The 20,032-nt window shown below is 36.4% G+C and overlaps 1 protein-coding gene across 5 annotated transcripts in view; it reads left to right on the forward strand.

The window, feature by feature from the left end:
- The first annotated feature begins 244 nt into the window (after window positions 1-244).
- The window catches only part of FAM135A (family with sequence similarity 135 member A), a 120,273-nt gene continuing 100,485 nt past the window's right edge, over window positions 245-20,032 (forward strand). For 2 of the 5 annotated variants that reach the window (XM_042986633.1, XM_042986637.1), the window contains exons 1-5: window positions 245-455; window positions 2,075-2,163; window positions 15,312-15,401; window positions 16,836-16,951; window positions 19,560-19,639. In XM_042986633.1, the coding sequence (XP_042842567.1) occupies window positions 16,875-16,951; window positions 19,560-19,639 (157 nt within the window). In that variant the 5' untranslated portion in view covers window positions 245-455; window positions 2,075-2,163; window positions 15,312-15,401; window positions 16,836-16,874. The remainder of the gene's footprint in view (window positions 456-2,074; window positions 2,164-15,311; window positions 15,402-16,835; window positions 16,952-19,559; window positions 19,640-20,032) is intronic. The other 3 variants (XM_042986636.1, XM_042986639.1, XM_042986634.1) reach the window with 2 other exon arrangements.

Below are 20,032 nucleotides of genomic sequence, written 5' to 3' on the forward strand. Positions count from 1 at the left end.
AGAGCTTGGGATAGAGAGCCGAATAGAGTGGATAAATCCCGAAATCTGTTGGCACTGGCGCTTGAGAGGCTTGGGACGCGGGAGAGGGGCGGGGCTAAGTGTTTGCAAGGGGCGGGGCCTAGCCTCAGAGAGGGGAGGGACCAGGGAGGAACGGGGGAGGCGAGAGAAGGCCGGGGGCGGGGCCGCAGGGCCGGAGACCTGTTGATCGCAGGTAGCTCTGGCTGGCCGGGAATCCCTCGAGACTGGGGCGACTGCGCATGCTCACTGGCCGTGGTGGGCCGGTAGCCGAGCGGCGGTGACGAACCGGCTCCTTCGCTGCGGTGGTTGCGGTTACTGCGGCGATGTGAGGGGGCCCGGGGCGGGATGGTGCTGACCCGGGTAGGGCCGTCTTTTTCCAGCAGGACAACGAGTTCCTCCGTCCGACTGGCAGTGGAGGAGGCCGAACCCGGCGAAAGGTAAGCCTCTGTCTTCACCGTCTCCCCGGGTTCCCTACACCCAGGACCCCTCCCTCCCTCTTTCCCACGGGCCCGGCAGGAAGCGGCCTCCTTCTCCTTGTCCCCGCTCGCCCGCTGCGGCCCCTCGTCCGGCGGCTGCCGGTCGGAGCCCAGCCCTGGGCCCGCTGAAGGTCGGTGGGGACGGCTGTGCAGAGTGCCCTCCGGGTGGCGAGGAGCCACGGCGCTCACCGGGTGCTCCCTGCCGCCCCTGCCCCTGCGGCATGTTCTTCGGCCGGCTCTTCCTGAACCTCATTCCAGTTCCCAGACCTCGCCTGCCCTTCGCCGTCTGCTCCATCCTCGCTGCTCTGTCCTCCCTTTACCCCTCTTTCGTAGTTCTGCTCTTTCATCCCCTCCTCCCACGTGCCCTTTCGCTCGGCTGGTCTCCGTTGAGGCAGTGTATCCTTTTGCTCCCCTCGATTGCTTCCATCTCGCTGTGCATCCCTAGTCTGGCTCTTCTTCTTGACTCTTCTTACCCTCACCGACCAAGTTTGCCTCTATGATTTCTTCCTTGGCTCTCTTCTCATTTTTCTCCTGTCGGCACATCTTCGTTCTCTTTTGTGAGTTTACGATTGTGTGTTTGCTTTAATGTCGTTTTGCGCTGGAGTTCCTTCGGTGCCCCACCTTACCTTCGCAGGCCCTTACTCCCATAATCTTTAGCTCTTTTTGGTACCCTGTTTCATCGGTTTCCGTCTGATGGCTCGCGTCCTCCCGTCCTTTTCCTTTATTCCTTTATTTCTGTTATCTAATCTTGGGTGTTTCTCTCTCTCTCTGTCTCTCTCTCTCTCTCTCTCTCTCTCTCGCTCTCTCAAACTGCTTTTGGTGTTTTGAGGTTTTGTTTTGTTTTTGTTTTTTGCTTTTTCATAGCCTCTTCAGTCTGTTTTACTTTTCATTATATCTCTGAAGAGTTAGTTGTCTCTTGTGCTTTCTACCTAAGCTAGGTATCCTCTCAGTATTCTTAATTCAGCTTCCAATTTAATAAAATCTCTTTTATCTCTTTTCTTCCCTCACTGGGAATATCATCAAAAGAGTGACAGTAGCAATAAACCTCTTATATTTACTGATTGAACCTTTAATTTCTAAGAATTACGTTTATATGTCAAAAGAAGTAAGTTTAATATAGACTTGATGAAAGTATAAAGGGTTAAGATTTGTTAAAGGCTGATCTACAAACATAAGGTTAAAATTTGGAAATTTTGTTGCCCTTCAGTAAATACAGTTGTCCAAGAGCTGACCTTAAATGAAATTTAACAAATTTTATTTTAGAGAATTCGTTAATTTGCTATTTTATATATTTACTATTGCAACTGATTGCATCATTTTCTTGAGGGTCTCTCTTCTCTTTAATAAATGCATATAATTTCTACTAATTTAAGAATAGGTGTAATGTGCCTACTGAATGAAAAATATGTGAGAATAGAAGTATTAAATTTTTGAATTGGGCAAAAGACCTTTCTAACCAGTGTTGGAGCCCCCACCATTTAATTTACATAAAACCGCTCTGTTTAAGTAATGGTGTAGTATTTTATTTTGAAGGCATCTGCTGAAGCAGTTACTTTCAGTGAAGTTTGCCTTTATTCTAGGGTTGAAGATCAACTGGATTATGTATTTCATTCTGGAATCTCAAAGCAGTCCACAAACAGTAAATTCTTCCTTACATTGTCTATGTCAGGTAGGACTTAAATTTTTCTGTTTCTGTTGTACAGAAGGGAGACACCAAGGCAAAAAAATGTAGTTTCTTATTCAAAGTGATACTAGAAATAAAAGTGGAGGGAAATACAATTTAGGATCCAGTGTCATTAAGCCACACCTCTGTTGGAAGAACCAGCAATTATTGTGTGTGGTAAGAGGTGATGAACTCCTCAACTTTTAAGACTTTTTTAAAGTGATTTTTCCAATGCAAATAGAGATAACTGCTGCTTCTGAAGGAAGCTTTCCATCTTTCAAAGACAAATCTTTTTTATTTTTAGGTAGCAATTCATTAAAAAAGTAAATGCCTACAAATTCTTGTTGGTTTTTTTTTTTTTTCTTTTTTTTTTTTTTAGTGTGTTGATTCTGTGCTCTTAGAAATTAAAAAAAAATTATGGTGGACAACAGGCACAGGACTTGAAGTCAGAAGATCTAAACTAGGGGCATCTGGTGGCTCAGTCGGTTAAGTGCCTAACTTCAGCTCAGGTCATGATTTCACAGTTCATGAGTTCCAGCCCCAGGTCGGGCTCTGTGCTGACAGCTCAGAGCCTGGAGCATGTTTCAGATTCGGTGTCTCCCTCTCTCTGTCTGTCCCCCAGTCGCGTGCTTGCTCTCTCTCTCTCTCTCTCTCTCTCTCTGTCTCTCTCAAAAGTAAATAAACATTAAGAAGATCTAAACTATTATGATGACTCATGACATTAATTTGTAGAAGCCACTTAACCTCTATAGGTAGGTGTTTCTACCTGTAATAAGTGGGTAAAAAAGGTGGCCACTCAGTGATCTTTCAGTGGCAAAGAAAGCCTTATTTAAAGATACTTAGGGCCACCACAGGCAAAACTTGCTATATAAATACTTTATTTCCATCTCTTTTAGACTGTGTAAGAGAATAATTGAATGCTTAAATTCCAGATCAAATTGGAACTTCAATTTTTTAATTTAATTTTAGACCTCTGTGAAAAATCTAGTAGAGTGCTGGTGGACTATATACTAGCTTATACTAATGTTCATATTACAATGAAACAGATACTGTTGCATTCACTATATAGAATTAAAATGCCCTTTGTCAGGATTTGACACTGAAAAATGTAGGAGTTATTCATGTAACTTTGGTTACCTACATAATTTTCTGTTGTCTTATATTTTAGTTTTGTTTATTGTAGAAATACACCCTTGACAGTGGGGGTTGTTTAGGAATTAGAAAGGGCAAGAATTTCCTTCACTTTGATTCTGGGTATTGAGGAAAAACTGCTTAAAAGTGAATGTTGTGGTATGTATCTGTGTGTATTTAAGTGAATGGCTAGAGGTGGGTGCACATAGATTTGAAATGAGGAATGTGTTTTTTTTAATTTTTTAATGTCTTTATTTTTGAGAGAGAGAGAAAGACACACAGAGCATGAGTGGGGGAGGGATAGAGAGAGAGGGAGACACAGAATAGGAAGCAGGCTCTAGGCTCTGAGCTGTCAGCACAGAGCCTGATGCAGGGCTTGAACTCATGAACTGTGAGGTCATGACCTGAGCCAAAGTTGGATGCTCAACCGACCGAGCCACCCAGGCACCTCGAGGAATGTGTTTTTATTTTTCTTTTCCTTGAGTTGTTTGTCAGGAAGAAAGTCTGGAAATGAATAAGAATAAGCAGAATGGTGATACAAAAATAAAAGCTTAAAGAACTCAATGATTTTTTAGAAAAGTTACAAAGCACTGGTTGTTAGGTCTAGATTTTTCAGAAGGAAGAGTGAAACAGCTCCATAATGGGTTTCACCATTTTATTTTTAAAGATAAGCATTTTTTAATAAGTGCATGCTTAGTTATCAGTAATGTGCTAAATTTAATAAAAATTAGCCTCTTTTTTCTTAACAGGAATATGGAGATGCCAGGCATATTATCCCAGATTATACCAGGTCTCTCCTGCTTGAATAACGCCTTCTTATTTTGATGAAATAATCTTTATGAGCTATCTCTCAACCAAAATAATATCCTGAGAAAATATAGCATATTTCCTTTTATAGGATTAAGTCTCTTTACACCATCCATAATACAGAAAGTATTTCTACATTATATTATCAATATAGAAGTCTATAATTAATAGTATTTTGGAACATTTCTGTCAAGTTTTATGAAATGTCCTTTTGCTACAGTTCTTAATATAATCAAAAATAGAAGTATTCCTTTTTGAAATCCCCTTGAAGTTGTCTTATGGGATGCAGCTGCTTCATTCAAGATTGTTTTTAGGTCATTGGTATCTCTGACATCTGCTGCTTGATGTCTTCAAGTTGCCAGTAAGTCATGGCCTGCAACTGGAAGTACTGCTCACTGTAAATGTCTAAACAGCAAGGTCAGGGCTTATTGACAGTCACAGTTTCAGACCTTAGAAGCCTATATTTCCTTTGCCATCACCTTTGTCTTCTGGAATTGAGGACCCCATATGTTAAAACCACCCTTATTTGTCCTCAGGCTTACTGAAAATTCATTCTTTTCCTCAGGAGGGTAAGATTAGAGTAGAGGTGTCACTAGTCCTATAAAATTAGTAATTTTATTTCAAAGTATGATAATTATATACTATAATGCTTGCCAAGGGCCCTAGTTTTGTAGAAGAGTTCTGAAATAGCCCTCCAGTTAGGGGGAACCAAAGAAATGTCTTTAGGGAGTGAAATCAGTAGAAAAAATTTTTGAATAGAGAGTTGTAATATTCACGTTTCCTTCTTTTTTCCCCTGGTTTTTCTCAACACCTAAGATCTTAGTGGAAGCCAACTCTTTTCCCTTTAAGGTCTGATGGCCTATAAATGACAATATATATTTTTAAGTTTATTTATTTTGAGAGAGAGAGTGCAAGCACAAGCAGGGGAGGGGTAGAGAGAGAGGGAGAGAGGGAATCCTAAGCAGGCTGTATGCAGTCAGAGCAGAGCCCGACATGGGGCTCTATCTCACAAACTGCAAGATCATACCTAAGCTGAAACCAAGAGCCGATCGCTTAACCTACTGAGCCACCTAGGCACCTCCTAAATCACAATATTTTTAAACCACGAAATTGAAACTGGTAATAAAAACCTATTTAGTTGAGTTACATTGTTTCTCTAAATGAAGTCTTATTTTAAAAATTGAGATAAGGGGCACCTTATCAGTTAAGCATCTGACTCTAGATCTCAGCACAAGTCTTGATCTCAGGGTCATGAATTCAAGTCCCGCATTTTGGGCTATGTGCTGGACATGAAGCCTACTTAAAAAAAATTAACATAGTGAGATGTAAGGAATTGTTGAATCACTTTATTGTACACCTAAAGCTGATATAATACTGTATTTTAACTATACTGGAATTAAAATAAAAACCTAATAAAAAAAGGAAAAAAAGTTGACATAAAATAAAATCATAGTATCAGCTATTTATTGAGCACCATGTACCAAGTACCATGCTTATGGCTTTGTGTGTGTGTGTGTGTGTATAAAATCTTTTTAATTCTTACCTTTTGACCTAGAAGTTACAAATATTTCCCCATTTGAGTAAAGTAAGATTTAGTAAGTCTGGATTAGAATCCACATCTCTCTGACATCAAAGTTACTGCTAGACTAAAGAAAGCAAGAAAGCATAGACTTTTATGAAAGCATTGTTTGTTTCTTAGAATATTTTTCAAAGAGGGGTTCCTGGGTGGCTCAGTAGGTTAAGCATCCAACTTCAGCTCAGGTCATGATCTCACCATTCATGAATTTGAGCCCTGTGTCAGGCTCTGTGCTAGGAGCCTGGAGGCTGCTTTGGATTTGGTGTCTCCCTGTCTCTCTTCCCCTCCCCCATTCACACTCTGTCTCTCTCTCAAAATAAATATTTAAAAAAATTTTTTTAATTGTTTTTTTATAGTTATTCATTTTTGAGAGACAGACAGAGCACATGTGGGGGAGGAACAGAGAGGGAGGCACAGAATCTGAAGCAGGCTCCAGGCTCTGAGCTGTCAGCACAGAACCCAATGTGGGACTTGAACTCATGGACCATGAGATCATGACCTAAGCCAAAGTCATACACTTAACTGACTGAACCACCCAGGCGTCTCCAAAATTTTTTTTAAAAAATAATATTTTTCGAAGAGAGCATTATACTTATTTTTGTTCTGGTTCTGAGCTTTGTTGTCTGTTGAGATAACCAATATGATGAAATATTTTAAGGGATGCTGGGCAGCTCCCTGAACTAGGTAGTAGATAATGGCTGTGGTTCTTTGTGAATTTCTCTTCATGTTAAAAGAGGTAACTAGTTTTTGGTCATTTGGGCTATTCTTGTTTTTTTTTAAGTAAATAATAACATACTACATTCAAAGGAATTCTGTATTAAGTTACTGGCAGATTTGTTTTATGTCATTGATGTGTCCCTGAAAAGTTTATGTATGTGAGCTGGGTTTAATAAATTAAATCTGTTTTCTCATTGTTGATATAATGTCAGAGGTAGCTTTCATTAAGTGTCCCATAATGAGCAATAGAAGTTATTTGTCTGTTTATGTCATTCTCATTTAGTAAGTCAACCATGGGAATACTCTCAGAAGTTACCAACATTCTTTCAGTGTTTAAAAAAAATTCTTTGTATGGATTTTCTATCACATTAATACAGTTATCCAAAGTGAAGAATGTTTTTTTTTTAATGCTTATTTATTTATTTTGATTGAGAGAGAGAGCATGTGCATGAGCTGGGGGAGGGGCAGAAAGAGAGAGAGAGAGAAAGAGAATCCTAAGCAGGCTCTGCACTGTCAGCACAGAGCCTGACATGGGGCTCAGTCTCACGAATGGTGATCATGACCTGAGCTGAAATTTAGACTCAGATACTTAACCTACTAAGCCACCCACGCACCGCCAAAGTGAACAGTATTTTGTTTTGAGAATGCTTTCTTCTTAATCTAAGTGCCAGTTCTAAGATTAGTAATCATGTATTTCTCTTTTATTAGATAATAACTGTTCAAAACCAAATTTTAAAGAAATTAGAAGATAACAGTGCCTTTACAACTTCAGATTTTGTGTTTCTAGGCGTGGGATGTGAGACATTTGAAGATTTCATAATTAGAGAAAAATGCTAATTACATGGAAAAATAAATGTGGTTAATTTATCAAGGATTATTTTTTTCATTAATTCTGCATTCTGATTTCAGTTTTTCTTTTAGTGGGGGCATATTTATCTCATGGCTTGACGATTATTCAATCTATTTCCAAAACAGGTCAGGTGTGGACTTTACAATTATGTAAGTTTAAATTTAGGCCATGTATTTTGGCACATTTGAAGGTTTTGTCGTTTTTCCATTATTTCTTAACTGTAATCTTGGATAAGTTATATACACGTTTTGCTCTTTAGTTCCCTTACCTGTAAAGTGGAGTAATGATAGCTCTTTTCAGATTTTTATGAGAATTAAATGAAATCACATAGTTAAAGTTACTGGTATAATAGTAGGTACTCCAAAAAGTTCTGAATGTTTGTATTTGGTTTCAATTTGATAGTGCTGTTGGGTTTATATCTGATATCAGTAGAGAAACATACAGCTATTTCAAATATACTTTATCTATCAAGCTGTTCTCATTATTTTCCCTTTGGAAGGTTTCCTCTTCCCCTGTCTCTAAAAGAGAAGAATTTAGTACTCTTTTCTCTTCTTAAATATTTATGTAATTTGGGCAGTATAGCATATGGCTGACTCTCAGGAATTCATTGTGATGAGTAATCACTAGCAGCAAAAGTTTCTAGACCAGTGATCTTCCTTAATTTACATCTTCCTTAGTAGATAAGCTCATCTTCACTGTGAATCAGTTTTTGAAATGAGAGATGTTACTGATGAAAGTGTGTTGTGAATGTGAAATATTGTGAAGGCAAAAAGAGAGTTAAAAGCCATCTGAATGGTATGAACTTCAGAGTCAGGCAAGTGACAGGTGGCTTGGCCATTTTAGAGCAGGATATAATACAGTGACTTAGCATGTTTAGCCCCTGCAAGAGGGAGCTTACAAAGCTGAGCAGGGTGTCAGGGCTTCAGCCAAACAGAAAGAGAACTAAATGTAAATCAAGAAATAACATACTCAGATGTTTAGATATTTAGACTGATATTTAGACTGAACCAACCAATGTAGACTTAACCAATTTCGGTGGCCAGAATTATACCAGATGGCAGGGTTAGGGATGCACGACTAATCCAGATATCACTGGTTGATTGTTCTCAGTTTGCTGTTGTGTAGTCTGACTTTGTCAGGATTAGCTCAAAGACTGTAGGGGCCTGAGCCTATGTGGATTGGAGTTCTACAATGCTCTAGGTGACTGAGATTTAGAAAAGGTGGCAGCTCAGCACACTCCCACGCCCAAAGTACACATCTTCAGACTTTTCTCAGTTTGCTGTAGCACTTGACTGTTATAAGAGTACTTTTTTCACAAAGTTAGGAGAACAGCATTTTGAAGGCTTCTGAAGGTGCTCCTATTTTGAGCTTCCTGCTTATTCATTAGGAGAAGGCCCAAGAAAATGAATCCAAAGCTGACTAGCTAGTAACAAATGGATTGAGTTAACCTCCTTCTTTGTTCCCATCATATTCGTATTTAACATATTTGAATTGAACTGTACGTATAGATGCTTTCCTCTGTTGGTCCCAGATCCCAAATGTCAGTCTCAGGCCCCACATCTCTCTCAAAGTGTAAACCCCTCATCTATTTGGGCTTGAATGTGTTGTTCCTTCATTTGGTATCAGTTCCTATATGTCTGTCATATTTGGAGTTTCTCTCTATATTGAATATAAACATTTAAAGATGTGTTTATTTTTTGTACAATATGGCCCCTAAATGCAAGGTTACTGTGTTTAGTGTTCAGCTGAAGAAACAGTGAATTTTCTCCTAAAGCTGGAAAACAAAGTGAAACATGTTTTACTCACTGGTAAATGGTATATTGATTGTCAACGTGGAGCCTTTCTAGGGGAATTTTAAGAGTAAGTTGGCCCATAAGTGATTTTTGCCTTATGTTGTGTCTTTAGTATCTTCTACCTAAGATTAGGCATCATTATTCAGCCCGTCATCGCTGAACCCATTTGTGCCATGGCTGCTAACTTGGGGATAGAATCTGGAAGCTGGAGTTGTTGGCTCTGTAATTGATAGAAGTGATTCCTTTATTCCTTGCGTTGGCAAAGGGAGTGTCTCAGAGTTCTAATTTTTCAACTCCTTTACTCTCTTCCTTAGGAGAAAGAACATCCATCTTTAGGGCATATATTTTGGGTCTGCAGTTTGAGTCAAGTCTGTTAGTTTTTTTATTTCTGTGAGAGGATCTGGTCATCCCTTGTGGTCTCCAGTTCATCTTAAGGAACCTCTAAGCTGTGCCTCTTAGTTTCAGATATTTCCACATCCTTATAGACTTCTGATAATGCTTATGAATTCAGACTGTGTTCAAAATGGTTAGTGGTTAGCTTTTGCTTTAGGATTAGTATAGATGATGTATGAGCATCTCCCACATTTTTCTGGATATCCATATCTGGACTCCCCTTTGTGGATATTGGAGGTCTCTCAGCTGATCTGATGGGAGTGAACATCTCTATAGTCTTAGAAAATATGCATGGTTTTTATGCACCTAGTGCTATTTCTGGGGCAGTTACTACACATTCCATCAGTTAAAGAGATGGCTTGGTATTCCTAGACTAACATATTCAATAGACCTTTGTATATGTAATTTAACACTTTCTAGTAGCTACATTTTAAAAAATAAAATAAGCTGGGAAAATTAATTTTTATAATATATTTTATTTAACCCAACATATCTAAAATATTATTTCAAGATGTGATAAATATATAAACATTAATGAGATATTTATGTTCTTTTTCTGTACTAAGTCTTCGAAATCTAGTGTATACTTTATGCTTAGAGCATATCAAGTAGTGTACTACATTTTTAACAGTTAAAATAAAACATAGTCCTATCAAAATGATAAAGTTATGTTCAGTGGAAAAATTTATACTGTGTTAGTGTTTGGATTAAAATTTAAATTACTAAAAAAAATAAATAAAATTTAAATTACTTTAAAATTAAAAATTCAGTTCTTCGGTCACCGTAGTCACATTTTAATTGTTCAATAGCCAGGTGTGTCTAGGGGCCACTGTGTTGGACAGAGCAGCTCTAGAGGGCCAAGAACTTCTCTTGCAGGTTAACAGGTGACTTTGTTTCTTTGGAAGTAAGCTATCTTTTCCTGAGGTATTATAAGGTAATTGTCAGATTGTTCTCCCTGTCAGTATAAGAGCCTTCCAGTATAAATTTCCCATTTAGTATCAGAGTCAGTTTCTGTTTGAGGTCCCCGGTGCCTTCTTTGGATTGGAGTTTGTAGTTTAGTCAGCTAAATTCTCTTAGGGACCTAGGTAATGGCCCAGGAAGGAATCCTACTTCAACAGACCTCTCAAATTATTCTGTTTAGCTACTTTGCCAGGTCCAGGAAACAGAAAGAACAATTTAGTCTCAGGTAAATCAGCTCATCCCCATAGCTCCAAGTGCTCAGATTAAAGTGACAGATTCTAAGCCAGCAAACTGACTGTGGAGCAGAGTTCCCAGACATCATCTGGGTAAAAGGAAAGATGTTCTTTCTTTACCTTCTTTCATTCTTAAGAAAGGACAGACCAGGATTTTTCTGTTTCATGAAAGATCCTTTTCCTGAGGAGCAGAATGCCTAAGAATCTGTGTTAGTGAGAGATTGCAAACTCTAAATGCATTTGCCCTGTAGATGAATTTGATTTGAACTACATAGGTATTGTTTGTTTGTTTTTGTTTATTTTTTAGCTGTTTGGCAACATCTGAAGTTTAGTAGATTTCATCTTTAGAAAAAAAATTTTTCCAATTTCTCCTTGAAAACTTAGAACTGCTGACATCTCTGGGCCAGCAAGAATTGGCTATACCTATGTGGCAGTTGCTCCCTGTAATGGGAAAAGGGAAGTTTATGAGTTTATGAGAAGAGAATCACACAGATCCCCTTTGACTGTGAGAGTCCTCTGAGTTTTTCTTGTCCTTCTCTTTTTGCCTATTCTCCTTTTCCTTTAGTCCTTCTTTGAAATTTTTCTTCTACCAATACTTAAACATTAAAATAATTGTTTACTCCTTTTTTGAGGGGGAATGAAAATCAGATTTATCAGCATCACTCTGTCTGTACCTGTACATGTATTATATATTTCTACTTAGAGAATAATCAATAAAAAGACATGGATTTGAGAAAAATGAGACAGTAACAATAGAACAAAAAACAGCAGAATACGAGAGGAAGAGTGAAAGAAGTTACAAACAGACCTAGAACATATGCTAGTAAAGGAATTTTATCATAAAAGTTTATTCATGCATGTCTCTTGTTTTCCTTATATCAGTGTAATAATTCCTTTCTTCAAGTTGGTTGGGTTTAAATAGAAAAATAGTTACATTTAATATTTATGGAAGAGTCCATGTTAATTTATTAAATCTTTGTTAAATATTAAATTGAGTGCCTACTGGGTGTCAGGCAGTGGGGAGACAGCTGTGAACAGAGTAGTCAGAAATCCTGCCTTTAGGGGTGTCTGGGTGGCTTAGGGACACCTGGGTAGCTCGGTCAGTAACACGTCCAACTTTTGTTCAGGTCATGATCTCGTGGTTCATGAGTTTGGGCCCTGCATTGGGCTCTCTGCTGTCAGCGTGGAGCCAACTTCAGATTCTCTGTCCCCTCTCTCTCTGCCTCTCCCCTAGTGGCAGGTGCTCTCTCTCTCTCTGCCTTTTTCTCTCTCAAAAAAAAATAAAGATTAAAAAAAAAAGAATTCCTGCCATTATAAAGCTTACATGTTAGTGGGGAAAAATAATAAAAACTAATAAATTAAAGCCTTTCATTTGTTAGATGGAGATAAGTTTGAGGGAAAACAAAAAAACATAAGGGAGGAAAAAGGATGTACCAGGAGAGTTACTATTTATTTTATTTTTTTTGAGAGTTACTATTTTAGATAGTGTGCCCAGGAAAGGGCTATTTGAGTTCAAGACTGGAAAGAGGTGGAAGAGTGATTCATTAAAATATTGGGAGGGAAGAGTGTTCCAGAGAACAAATGGAAATGTCCTGGAGTAGGAATATATTTGGTGTGTTTGAGGAATAGCAAGGAAACTAGTGGGCGGAGTGGTAGGAGATAAGGTCAGAGAAGTTATAGAAGATACAGATTATATGAAGCCAACATATAGGCTGTCATAAGGGAATTTTACTGAGTATTGTGGGAAACCACTGAAGGTTTGGAAGAGAGGAAAGAGATATAATTTAGATTATTTTCAAATAATATATATTATTATATAACATTAAAATATACTACAAATTATGTATAACTGTATAGTATTAAATATATATGTTATGCAGTATATAAAGGATCATCTGGCTGCTTCTTTTGCAAATAGCTTGCAGTGGGTGGCATATTAGAGTATAGGTTAGTTGTTGTTGCTGTAACAAAGAGTTATAAGACATAAAAGGCTGAGCAGTTGATAGCAGTCCTATCTAGGTAGGACATCTGTGCTCTGTGAAGCTATTCAGGAGTCCAGAATCTTTCCATCTTTTTGTTTTACCATTCTTTGGGGTTTTGTCCTGATTTGCATGGTCAAAACTAGATCACTATCAAGAAGACGCTCCCATCTTTGATAAAGGGAAACAATTGCATCAAGAAGAATAAAATACCTAGGAATAAATTTAACCGAGGAGGTGAAAGACCTGTACTCTGAAAACTGTTAAGACATTGAAGAAAGAAATTGAAGATGACATAAATGGAAAGATATATCATGCTTATAGATTAGAAAAATTAATATTAAAATGTCCATAGTACCCAAAGCAATCTAGAGACTCAGTTCAATCCCTGTCAAAATACCATTGACATTTTTCACAGAACTAGAACAAATAATCCTAAAATTTGTATGGAACAACAAAAGACCTTAAATATCAAAGCAGTCTTGAGAAGAAAAAACAAAGCTGGAGGTATTGCTCCCTGATTTCAAATTATACTACAAAGCTATAGTAATCAAAACAGTATGGTACTAGCACAAAAACAGACATATAGATCTATGTAACAGAGTAGAGAGCCCAGAAATAAACCCAGCTTATAGGCTCAGTTAATCTGTGACAGGAGGCAGAAATACTATGGGGAAATCTATTCAATAAATGGTGCTAAGAAAACTGGACAGAAACATGCCAAATAATGAAACTGGACCATTTTTTTATACCAGATTAAAAAAAAATCCAAGAGGATTAAAGACTTAAATGTAAAACCTACATCCAAAAAACTTCTAAAAGAAAACATAGGCAGTAAGCTTTTTGGCATTGAGCTTAGCAGTATTTTTTTTATATATATATATGTCTCCTCAGGCAATGGCAACAACAGGAAAAATAAACAAATGAGATTATATCACACTGAGAGGCTTTTGCACAGTGAAGGATACCATCAACCAAACAAAAATGCAGCCTACTGAATGGGAAAAGATAGTTGCAAAGATGTATCTGATAAGGAGTTGATAGCCAAAATATATAAAGAACTCCTACAACTTGATAGCAGTAAAACCCCCAAACAACCCGATTAAAAAATGGACAGAGGACCTGAATAGACATTTTTCCAAAGAAGACATACAGATGGCCAACAGACACATAAACAGATGCTCAACATCACTAGTCATCAGGGAAGTGCAAATCAAAACCACAATGAGATACCACCTCACAACAGACAGAATGACTAGTATCAAAAAGATGAGAAATAACAAGTATTGGTGAGGAAGTGGAGAAAAGGAAACCCTCATGCACTGTTGGTTGTAATGTAAATTGGTGCAGCCACCATAGAGGACAATATGGATGTTTCTCAAAGTATTAAAAATAGAAATACCATACAATCCAGTAATTCATTCTACTTCTGGGTATTTATCCAAAGAAAATGAAAACACTCTTTCCAAAAGATGTATGCACCCCTATATTCATTGTAGCATTATTTATAATAGTTAAAATATGGAAGGAATCTATATATCCATCAAGAGATGAATAAATAAGATGTGCTGTATTAATACAATGGAATATTACTTAACCATAAAAAAGAATGAAATCTTGCCATTTGTAGCAATATGATGGGACCTAGAAGGTGTTTTAAAAAGTGAAAAAAGGCAGACAAAGATAGATACCATGTGATTTCACTTATATGTGGTATCTAAAACAAAACAAATGAACACAACAGAAGCAGATTCATAGATACAGAGAACAAACTGGTAGTTGTCAGAGGGGATGGAGGTAGGGGAATGGGCAAAATAGGTGAAGGGAATTAAGAGGTATAAATTCCCAGTTATAAAATAAATAAATCACAGAGATGTAATGTACAACATAGGGAATTTAGCCAATAATAATGTAATAATTTATATAGTGACAGATGGTAACCAAAACTATTGAAGTGGTCATAAGGTATAAAAATAGCAAATCACTATGTTGTACACCTGAAACTAATATATTAATGTATGTTAGTTATAAATTACTAACAAAATAGCAGTTATTGAAAGTGGTAAAGTCTATATGTTTATGATAGAGAAAAGAAATCTGTGAAGAAGAGTGAATGTGATCTTTATTCTAATATTTTTAGTATCTAAGGTAATTTTACCAAGGGCAAGTGGTTTATTTTTTAGGCTATAAATATTTGGGGTGTGAACAAAACTATCCATAGCATATCCAGGCATTCTTTTTTGTCAAAATGTTTAAAATAGTTCAAGTGTGTGTGTGTGTGTGTGTGTGTGTGCATACATACATGTGCACACATGCACATTTCATATATTTATAATTTCAGAAATTACTTACTCTACCCAAGGAGTTATTTTAAAATGGTAAGTTTTATATCTAAAAAATTAATAAGCTTATAATATTTTGAAGATTCATGAAGATTGTTTTTGAGCCACTGAACTAAGAAAGTATTCTTATGTATTATTGCCCTTTGAAGTATACACAGTGAATCCTTAACAAAGATATAATAGTTAATATTGATATCAGTGAAACTGTGAATGAAAAATCTCTAAAACTTATTTTTAAGCCTTATGCAAGATACAGATCTTTTAGATAAATTGAGATTGTTAAGTAATGAAGCATATGTTTCCTTAAAATGGACTTCTTTATGTGTAAAATAGAACAAAATGTTTAAAATGTTATTTTCTTTCTTTCTCACAGGGGGAACAATATATTTTCAATAAGAATCAGTAACTGGAAGTACAAGTTTGGTTATTTAATAATGTTAAAATGAAGCTTTAACCAACAGAGGTAAGAATATGTTACTTTTCTATTTAAGAGATCAGAATATTTATCAAATTTCTCTGAAGAACTATTTCAAAAACTATGAAGGGTCTGAGATTTTATCCCATTTGCAAGCTAACAAGTTGGCCTGCCACAATGCCATGGATGTGAGCAGAAGACAGGAGACTCCTAGATCTAAGAAAAGGATGAGTTGTATTCACAGCAGTAGCAGTAGCAGTAGCTATAGTACCAGGCAACACCTGCATGTGAGTAGTTTGTATTATAGGAGAGGAACCCCAAGCTAAGGGGACCCAAATCTTTTATAATGGATAGTAAGTCTGTCTGACTTATGCCTCAGGGGGAGACTATCTCTACTAATGGAATAAACAGATTTGCTCTTTGTTCCAGTATGAGACACTATCTCTGACTTCTAAGACCGTTCAATAAACATACATCCCTGAAAAGTAGCATGGAACAGAGACAGTCAGTGTCTCCTTGCAAAACATGCAGAAACAGGAGACTGGAGAATTGTCTTTCAACACTTTCTTAACTCTGAATTGTGTTTTAAAGCATGTATTATTGATAAAGATGATTGTTACAGTACTTTTTTGAAATAGTGAAAAGATGGAAACCACTGAAATACCCAATTATAGGAGATGGTTTAAATTATAATAGTAAACAATTGAAAATAATATATAAAATTATGTTTATTGACATAGGTGTTCATCAAAAAATTAAATAAAATAAACAGATTATAAAATATGCATGAGGTTTGATCCCATTTTTATAGAAATTTTACAAATGCACACACATATGAAGAATATATACCCAAGTATACATTTTAGTGGATAGAATCGTGAATGTTTTTATTTTTGCTTGTGTATATATTTTTAAACCTCTTAAATGAATACTTCAGACTTTTGTAATGAGGGAAATTTTTTTTTTGAAATTTAAAAATGAATAGTAATTTAAGAACTTCATGTAACAGAAAAAACCCTTCATGAATTTTAATGGAAATTAAAGAATGCTAATTCTCTTTTTGACTCTGGGGTTGCCTTTATGTGCAATGTGAATAATTAGGTTGTTTACTTTTTTCTTTACTATTTTATCTGTAATAGATAAAGTCCAGAGTTTCTTTTAGCAGTTTGCTATATTATTTATTATCACATAGATGTCACAAAGGGAAACAAATCTTAGAAAATGCATTCTGTTAGAACATACCTGAAATTATAGATTATTGCTATTTAGTACATAAATTATTAGTAAGTATATTTAGTTGATTCTGGTGCTCTTTAGTTGGGATAGACTAAGTTAGGTACACTGAACTAATTTGCTTCATTGCTTCATTTTTATTTTCTGCCTATATATCATACTCTGAAATATGTTTAAATATTAATGGTTTTCTTAAGTTGGCATTTTGTTGTGCTTCTCGTGATTTTTTTTCTGCCTTCTCTTACCAAGGTGCTGTCACCAGATTTGTCTTCTGAGTATAAATTGAAAATGACTGAAGTTCAAGCAATGGTAGAATTCTCTGTGGAGCTAAACAAGTTCTACAATGTGGATTTATTTCAGAGAGGGTGTGTATTTTAATCCTGAAGATTATATATCTTGGATAGGAAAAGGTGTACCGTTTCCATTTAAATTTAATTACATACTTATATTCCAGTATATATAAGGAAAACAATGAACTGTATTCAAATAATTATTTTCTTAGAAAAATTTTACTTTAAAGTAGATGTTTAAGAATTATTCATATGAATTTAATGATAATGCTGAATATATGTAATGTGCATTTATGATTTTGTACTGAGCCTTGAAAGGACTTTTATGAAAATGTGTAAGATCTCATTTTTGCTTGTAAAAGCTTATAGTGTATGGGAAAAATAAAATATATGCACAAAACAGCTAAGTGGAAACAAAATGATGATCTTTCAAGAAGTGTATATAGAAAGTGCTCTAGGAATCAGAACAGAAAGACATTTTTTCTGGGTTAATATGTTAGGAAAGTCATTATGGAGAGTGCAGTTCAAAGTAGGCATAAGATAAAGTGAAAAACTCTTGGTAGGAGAGAGCAGCATGAATCAAGCCTTGGAAATAGGAATGAATATGCTATTTTAAAGAATATTTAGTAAATTAGATATTCTCTAGGAGAATTGCAGAAGAAAAGATAGTAAAGAAATGAAAGGTTATGTTTGTGAAGGGCTCTTAGTGTCTGGAGAAGAGTTGACAGTATGGATTTGGGCAGCCATCAGTGGTTTCCAAGTAAGAATGAAATTATCACTATTATTACAATAAACACTAACATGATGAAGATTGTGATATATTAGATTGATTGTTGTAGAAGAAATAGAAGCATAAGGGACAGTTTAGAAGTGCTTGCAGTAACTCAGGGGAAAAAACCTGAAGGAATGTACTAAGAGTGGTAGTAACGGAACTCTGACTAACAGAAGTTGGGTGAGAGAGATTTTCTATTAGTTTTTGTTGTTGTTTTGCTTTGTTTTACTACTTTTGGCTGCTCTTGGCTTTGCCATCTTGTTGAAAACGTAAAAACAGCTGTCCTCTGCTTTACTCTACATGGTCTCTCATTCCTCAGCAGGACAGGCTGAACTTGTTTTTATGGCAGAGACAGGAGTCAAAGAAGGAGAGCAGAGGATGCAGGACCCCTTGAAATGCCACTCTTGTTACTTCCACTCCATTCTGTTGACTAGGCAACTTAGGAGACCAGCCTGGGAGTCTAAGCTGATAGTTCTTAGGCTAGTAAAACTTACTTAAAAACTTTATGAGGCTTCTCTATGACTGATACAGTTCATTCCAACCTCTGGAACCCACACCCACAATTGTCTTTTGAGACATGACTACTAGATGTAATCACTATTTGGGGATCAGAATTCTGTGGGATCATGCCCTTAAATTTCCTAAAAGTCCTTTTGTCAAATTGAATGTCTACTTAGACACTGTTTTAGTTTCTGTAGCAATCTTAAGAAAGGGATTTATAGTCATATTCTTGGTATGATCTTTGTCCATGGCAGCATTTTATTTGGAAAATCTTTAGGGAGTTTTGTTTTCCAATCTAGCAAGTTCTAGTCCATCTATATTCCCTCTAGGTCCTGTTTGTAAAGTGACTAGTTCTTTCTTTAGCTCATCTCTTTCTTGCAAAACCTTATGATACTTAGCAAGGAGCAACGAGTTGACATTTTCATCATTCTGCCTGGAAATTAGCCTGCTCAAGTCCCGAAGTTTCTTAGATACATTGTCCAACTTCTTCTAAGTTATTGCTGACAGTGTATTTTACAAAAGTTTCTGTGATATATTACATGGGTTACCATTTTTAAAATCTCTGTAGTTTACCCATTTTTCTTGCTTCTGTAATTGTAACTTACATTAGTCTCCAAATCAATGCCATATATTTGAAGTTTTCGTTATGGTACATACTACTTCAAAGTTACCAATTTGTGTATTAATATGTATTGTGGCAATATGCAACTAATAATAAACACAAAGCTTCAAACACAAAGCTTGAATTGAAATGAAAATAAACATTTATTTTTGCTCACAAGTCTCTGGATTAGCTGAATGGTTTTGGTCATCTGGGCTGGCCTGGCTGACTTTGCTGGGCTCAGTTATGAGTTCACACTCAACTGGAAGGTTGGCTGGGTGCTAGCTGATACAGAATGGCCTTACTTGGGTGGACTCAATTCTGTTTTATGATCTCTCATCCTCCAGCTTATTTTCACAGAGGAGGCAGGGTCCAAAGAGAGAATCTATGCAAGAAGACCTTTTAAGACCTAGGCTTGCAACCAGCATTCTTCATCTCTGCCAGATGGTATTGTCCAAAACAAGTATAAGGCCAGTCCAGATTTATAAACCAAATTAAGCAGTGAAAGTCTTAGATGCCTTACTAACTCCTCTGGTTGCTATGACATTCTCTTATTTAAAGTAAGAAATGCTGTATATATTTCTTTTGTTTCTCTCATTCATCTTTATATATGCTGGTTTCCCTTTGGGTTTTATTCATGCTGGTATTTGACCTGTGGATCTTGTTGTTTTTCACCAGTAATAAATATTATGGGAAACTGATATAAGTAGAACAATTTTATTGTTTAATGCATACAGATATATAGATGCTGGGGCATTGCATATTTTAAAATATTTTTTGAAATCATTTTTTTGTCTATTTTTCTTTAGTTTTTACCAGATACGTGCATCTATGAAAATTCCACCAAGAGTTCCTCACAGAGTAGAAGCTAGTTTGTTACATGCAGCAGGTAAGCCAAGGAATACTTTTAACATTTAAGAAAATCTGAAGCAGCATTATAATGGCTAATAATAACATTTAATAATTATTCTTATTTTGGAGGTGCCTGGGTGGCTCAGTTGGTTAAGCATCCAACTCTTAATTTTGGCTTAAGTCATGGTCTCGCAGTCTGTGGGATTGAGCACATTGGGCTCTGTGCACTGACCTGCTCAGAGCCTATTTGGGATTCTCCCTCTCTCCCTTTCTTTTTGTCCCTCCCCCACTCACACTTTGTCTCTCTCAAAACAAATTTTTTAAAAAGTCTTCTTCCTTTAAAAAAATTACAATTTTTTAATTACAAATATAAGATACTAAAGGGTATCATTATAATACCTTTTATAAGAAATATATTTAAGGCCTCAGT

The sequence above is a fragment of the Panthera tigris genome, chromosome B2 (assembly GCF_018350195.1).
Source record: "Panthera tigris isolate Pti1 chromosome B2, P.tigris_Pti1_mat1.1, whole genome shotgun sequence".
Taxonomy (NCBI): Eukaryota; Metazoa; Chordata; class Mammalia; order Carnivora; family Felidae; genus Panthera; species Panthera tigris.